The 6,349-nt window shown below is 54.1% G+C and overlaps 1 protein-coding gene across 1 annotated transcript; it reads left to right on the top strand.

Moving 5' to 3' along the window:
• The first annotated feature begins 4,495 nt into the window (after positions 1-4,495).
• Positions 4,496-5,701, top strand: Gja3 (gap junction protein alpha 3). The gene has a single exon (XM_055617966.1). It carries the CDS (start codon positions 4,496-4,498, stop codon positions 5,699-5,701), a length of 1,206 nt encoding a protein of 401 aa, XP_055473941.1.
• The last annotated feature ends 648 nt before the right edge of the window (positions 5,702-6,349 follow it).

Below are 6,349 nucleotides of genomic sequence, written 5' to 3'. Positions count from 1 at the left end.
ATAGTCTTGGGCAGCTAAGTACCCTCCTTTTAGGGGCAGCTCTAGGGGATGGGGAGACTTGGGGCTGACTGGGGGAGAGGAGAGAGGAAGCCAGCTCAGCTTCCTGACATTCATCAGGAAGAAGATGGGCTGCTTTGTGGACAGTAATTTACATCTTTGAAGTGTAACGTCTTACCTCCTAAGAACACGCAGAGCAGTGCATGTCACAAGAGGAAATTCGGGTTTTATGAAGAGTGGGGCTTCATTCTCAATCTTAACCCCGTTAGAGGGACATTGGATGTCGGCTTGAGGTCGGTATTTAGCTGATTCTTTCAACGGCTAGTAAGTGAACTCTATTTAAGGATTGGTGGTGGGGCTGTAGGACAGAGGGCTGGAGAGATGGATCAGCTACTGAGAGCACTTGTTGCTCTTGCAGAGGACCTGGGTTCAGTTCCCGGCACCCACATAGTACCCCACAGCTATCTGACACCCCTCTCCTGATCTCTGAGGGCACTGGGCATGCATGTGGTACACAGACATGCAGGCTACACTTGATACACATAAAATAAGATTAAACAAATCTTTAAAAAAATGTTTAAAGTTGGCTAACAGGGTACAGGGACCTGCTACCAAGCTGGACACCTGGGTTTGATCCCATGACCCACAGGGTGGACAGAGAGACCCGACTCCTGTGAATTCTTTTCTGACCCCCACCCAAATAAATAATTTTTTTAAAGTCTTAGATTTGTTCATTTTATTATTCTATGTGCACAAGTGTTTTGTCTGCATGCATGTCTTGTAGCATGTGAGTGCCTGTCGCCTACATGGTCAGAAGGGGCGTAGGATCCCCTGGAACTGAAGTCACAGACTTGCCATGTGTGTGGTTGGAGTCAAACTTGGGTCCTTAACCATTGAGTAAACTCTCCAGTTCAAATATCTTTTTTAATTAAAAAGATTAGTATTTTATATGTGTGTGTGCATGTGCTTGTGCGTGCGTGCATGCGTGTGTGTATGTGTGTGTAGGCCTGAAGCCCTCAGGTGTCTACCTTATCTTTTCACACCGGGTCTCTTAACTGAGCCCAAGACTCTCCAGTTGGCTGGGCTGGCTTACCAGGAGCTCCAGAGTGCCTTCATCCCGGCCCAGCGCTGGCCTTCCAGACGTGTACAACCAAGCCTGCCCTGTTACATAGGCTCTGGGGATCTGAACTCGGGTCCCCGGGCTTTCGAGGCAGGCCCTGTAGTGACTGAGCGTCACTTAACATCTTCAAATTCCCAGTGAAGCATTTCCCAGGTTCTGCTCGAGACGGGGGCATATTCTTCCAGCATGAGGCTGCTTCTGTTTAACTTCTTCTCATCGCTGCAACAAAATCCCGAGGAAAACAGCTCAAGGGCAGGACGGTGTTCTGGTGGCTCCTAACTGGACGGTGTACGGGGCCAAGCCGTGCTAACAAGCCGAAGCAGCAGGAGCTTGAGCTGGTCTTGCGTCACCGGCACTCAGCCCAGGAGACCAGCCTCCTGCAATGAGGAAGGGCTTCTCACCCCACCTCGCCTGATCTAGAAACTCTCTCACAAACACGCCTAGAGGCTTCTCCCCAGCTGCTCCACAGTCTCGAGTGGCCAGACTCACGGGGAGAAAGCCCGGTGCCCGCAGACCATCTGCACACAGACAAAACACCACCAGGGGTCTTCATGAGCCCTGTCCCAGCCCCTCACAGGCCTCCCCAGATCCGAAGCCCCTGGTTTCTCCCCCTTGTCTTTGGCTAATACTGTCTTAATACCTGCACTTCAGCTGCGTGTATGATTCCGTGACACCCAGCACAGCACTGGGGACAGGCCATGTGCCCGCTAATGCTATTGAGTGACTGCTTGCTCAGGGCTTTCTCTGTTGGATTAGAGCCTTGGTCCTAATGAGGACCAACTCTGGACACTTTCTTTCTTTTGAGATAGGGTTTCTCTGTGTAGCCTTGGCTGTCCTGGACTCGCTTTGTAGACCAGGCTGGCCTCAAACTCACAGAGATCCTCCTGCCTCTGCCTTCCCGAGTGCTGAGATTACAGGTGTGTGCTGCCAGGCCCAGCCCTGGACACTTTTTGAGCGCCCAGTAATGCTCTGGTCTCAGTGAGCCTGTGCCTATGGCTGCTCTGTCCAGTGTTGCCCAGATACCCAGGCTGGGCTTCTATGGGGACCACAGAGAGCGCACACATGGTAGGTGAGGTGATTTTAGGTGGTCTGTTAGGTACTGAAATGGTGAGAAGAGTGATCCTTTATCAGTGTGTCTTTCTTCACGGTGGCCTTGGCAGACTGGGGTTAGATATGAACACAGCCCCGACTCTCAGCAGAATGACCCAACCACAGGGTCTGTGTCCCCATGTCATTTTCCCCCAAACAACGTAGAATGGCTGTGTTAGCCATCTTTCTCCTCACTGTGACAACAGGAAGGCAGCTTAAAGGAGGGGTGCCTGTTCAGCTCACGGTTTCAGAAGGCCCATTCCACTGTGGGGGTGGGGCAAGAAAGAGCAATTGGCTCGCGTTACTTACACCGCATTCTGCTGCCCCTGCTCTTCACGTCTCCCTGTCCAGCCCCATTTGGACGTTGTTGCACACACACAGGGGCGTGTTTTCTCTCAGTCAGCCTTCCCTGGACACACCCTCAGAGCTCCCCCATCAACTAGGGGCTTCTGAATCTAGACAGTGCAGGTTAATCATCACACCAACTATTTTTTAAATGTATTTATTTTTATTTTTTGTGGACTGGTGTTTTGCCTGCATGTATGTCTATATGAGGGTGTCAGGTCCCCAGAAAACTGGAGTTACAGACAACTGTGAGCTGCCATGTGGGTGCTGGGAGTTGAACCCAGGTCCTCTGGAAGAGCAGCCAGTGCTCTTAACCACTGTGCCATCTCTCCGGTCCCACACCAGCTGTTTACGTGTCGTTATATGGTATCACGCATAAGTATCTAGAGATGGTTTGAAGTTCGAGGTGGGGGTGGTGTGATGGCTTTTATGCAGCTCCCACACTGCTAAGCACCTCATGGTTTTATCACCTGATCAAGCTGGGAGCCAGTCACCCTTGTCAGGATATAATTTTTCCTGTACTTGTTTGTATTTGTTTTAGGTTTTTTAAATAAGGCCCCATGTATCTCAGGCTGGCCTCACACTGTGTAGACAAGGGTGACCTGTAACTCCTAACCCTCCCACTTGCAGCTACAGGAGCTTCGGTTAAGGTGTATCCAACACAGCCTTCTCTAAGCCTCTTAATTCTCCTTTAGACAAAAAAAGAAAAAAGTTTAGTCAGCGCTTTGGGCAAACAACATTATCAAGTAATGTTATCGATATTTGTTTGTTCATTTTGAGACAGGTGTTGGTGTGTAGCTCTGGCTGGCATGGAATTGGTTAAGTCATCCAAGCGACTGAACTCCAGTCCTCCTGCCTCCTGAGTAGTGCCGATGTTTTTTTTTTTTTTTTCTTAAAGCTGCCATCTATTTCTGGTACGAATGCTTTTACAGTAATTAAAATCTTGTAATTTTATAATAGGGAGAGAAAGTCTTTTATTTAAGCATCCTGAAGAAAAGGAAAGTAAGTAGTGGGTGAGGCGGTAGACCAGTGAGGTGAGTTTGGACGGTGCCCGAGAAGGGCAGCAGTTTGGCGGATGTTCTAGTCCCAGAGGTCAGAGGTCAGGAGTTGAGCCAGGTGCCCCAGCTGTGTGCAGAGGCATTCTGGAGAGAAGGAGACACCGAATTAGAGGCAGGGGACCCATTCCTCTTTCCCCTCCCCAGCTTCTCCATCCCTGAAAGGAAGGGGAGGGTGGTGAGGTCACGGCGGCCGCTGAGCACTGTCAGTGAGCCATACTGTCCCGCAGACGCTGGCAAGAGAAAGGGGAGACTACATGCAGTTGTCCCTCAGTGTCTGTGGGGACCGGCTCCAGGACTACCGCAGATCCCAGAACACACCAGTCTTCAGGTCCCTCCTACCCACCGGCAATGCTTGGCCGAGAACCTGCCACGTCCCTGGTACACTGTGCGGCATCTCCGTAAGGTCTAAGACGCCTGTTACCGCGGGGGAAGTCGTTGCCGTACTGTAGCGGGGAGGAGGTAGTGACAACGTGACGCAGATACGGGACAATTATGGCCGCCCCGTTGTTTGTTTCTAACTTGCTTTGTCTATCACTGTTACTCCGTGAGTGCGTGTATGGCGGGTGGGAGTGCGGTGCACGCGTGCCGCGGCCAGCGTGTAGGGGTCAAAGGGCAACTTTCAAGCGTTGGTTCTTCTCTTCCCCAGATGTAACTCGGGTTGTGAGCGCACAGCTTCACCACCGAGGGATGATGACGGAGGAGGTGGTGGAGGTGATACCAGCCATTACTTCGGAGCCCGGGCTCCCGGGTTCTGGGATGACGGGCGTGCGGCCCGGCCTAGGCCTCCGCCTGCTCCGGGTCTGCGGTCGGTGGGGCGGAGGCTGGCTCGCTGCCTGCCCTGCCCTCCCGGTGGTAACAGGCTCGTTCCCCTTGCAGGTCAGGAGCGATGGGCGACTGGAGCTTCCTGGGGCGGCTGCTGGAGAACGCGCAGGAGCACTCCACCGTCATCGGCAAGGTGTGGCTGACCGTGCTGTTCATCTTCCGCATCCTGGTGCTGGGGGCGGCGGCCGAGGAGGTGTGGGGCGACGAGCAGTCGGACTTCACCTGCAACACGCAGCAGCCGGGCTGCGAGAACGTGTGCTACGACCGCGCCTTCCCCATCTCGCACATCCGCTTCTGGGCGCTGCAGATCATCTTCGTGTCCACGCCCACCCTCATCTACCTGGGCCACGTGCTGCACATCGTGCGCATGGAGGAGAAGAAGAGGGAGCGGGAGGAGGAGGTGCTGAGGAGGGACAACCCCCAGCGCGGCCGCGAGCCCACGCGCACGGCCAGCCCCAGCCCCCAGGACCCGCCGCTGCGGGACGACCGCGGCAAGGTGCGCATCGGGGGCGCGCTGCTGCGGACCTACGTCTTCAACATCATCTTCAAGACGCTCTTCGAGGTGGGCTTCATCGCCGGCCAGTACTTCCTGTACGGCTTCCAGCTGCAGCCGCTCTACCGCTGCGACCGCTGGCCCTGCCCCAACACGGTGGACTGCTTCATCTCCAGGCCCACGGAGAAGACCATCTTCGTCATCTTCATGCTGGCCGTGGCCTGTGCGTCACTGGTGCTCAACATGCTGGAGATTTACCACCTGGGCTGGAAGAAGCTCAAGCAGGGAGTGACCAACCACTTCAGCCCAGATGCCTCCGAAGCCAGGCACAAGACCTTGGACCTCCTACCCTCGGCCACCAGCTCTGGCCAACCCAGCGTCTCCATTGGGTTCCCCCCTTGTTATACACACCCTGCCGCTCCCGCAGCACAGGCAGGGTTTCCCGGGACCCCGCTACCACCAGCAGACTTCACAGTGGTGACCCTGAACGATGCACAAGGCAGAGGCCACCCTGGCAAGCGCTGCAATGGCCACCACCTGATGACAGAGCAGAACTGGGCCAGCCAAGGGGCAGAGCAGCAGACTCCAGCCAGCAGCAAGGGGCTCACGGACAGCAGTGGCAGCAGCTTGGAGGAGGGTGCCTTGGTGGTGACGCCAGAGGAGGGGGAGCAGGCCACCACAGTGGAGATGCATTCTCCACCCTTGGTCCTCCCAGACCCAGGAAGGTCCAGCAAGTCCAGCAGTGGGCGTGCCAGACCGGGTGACTTGGCCATCTAGCCATCGTCTCCCCGAGACAGCTTTATAAACCTTCTCTTTTCCCCCTTAGAAACCAAAAACGAAAATGCATTTCAAATCAGCAGGTAGGGAGAGAAAAGCCTGACAGCGCTGGGGTTCCTGGAGGGAGACACTGAACAAGCCAGATCAGGTGTCTGGTTTAATGTTTGCTGTTCCTGTCGCTGTGGGATAGAGTGGGGTGACACCAGCGTGTCTGAGGTTGAGAGGGGGCAAGTTGTTGGCTTTTAAAGATGCTCCCAGCAGCGGTAGCTCTTGGACTCCTTCATCTGCAGTTACTCTTCTGCTGAGATAAAGCAACAGGTGTTTGCAGCCCTCCGGTGGGGGACAATTGGGTTTCCATTCCTAAGCTCTCCAAGCAGCCCAGAGAGTCACAGAGGCACTTAGCTCTATCTCTGTTTGATACTTTTAACTTAGAGTTGAATTTCATTTTGGGATATTTGCCAAACTGTACTAAAAAAAGATTTAGAGGGGATCTTTCTAGTGTCATTTGAGTTTCTGGAATTGCATGTGCAGGCTGCAGGACAAAGCGTCGAAGAGCCGTCTCCCTCCAGTGGTGGCTTTATGGGACAGGGCCACAGACCTCACTGGCAGAGGCAGGTGAAGGTGCAGAGACCCTGGAGAGCCCTTCAG

The sequence above is a fragment of the Psammomys obesus genome, unplaced genomic scaffold (assembly GCF_907164565.1).
Source record: "Psammomys obesus unplaced genomic scaffold, mPsaObe1.curated_primary_1811, whole genome shotgun sequence".
In the NCBI taxonomy this organism is placed as follows: Eukaryota; Metazoa; Chordata; class Mammalia; order Rodentia; family Muridae; genus Psammomys; species Psammomys obesus.
This window is presented reverse-complemented; position numbering and strand designations above follow the sequence as displayed.

Bases quoted from the DNA above. Each gene is read 5' to 3' on its own strand.
- Gja3 (XM_055617966.1), top strand. From the start codon at position 4,496: ATGGGCGACTGGAGCTTCCTGGGGCGGCTGCTGGAGAACGCGCAGGAG.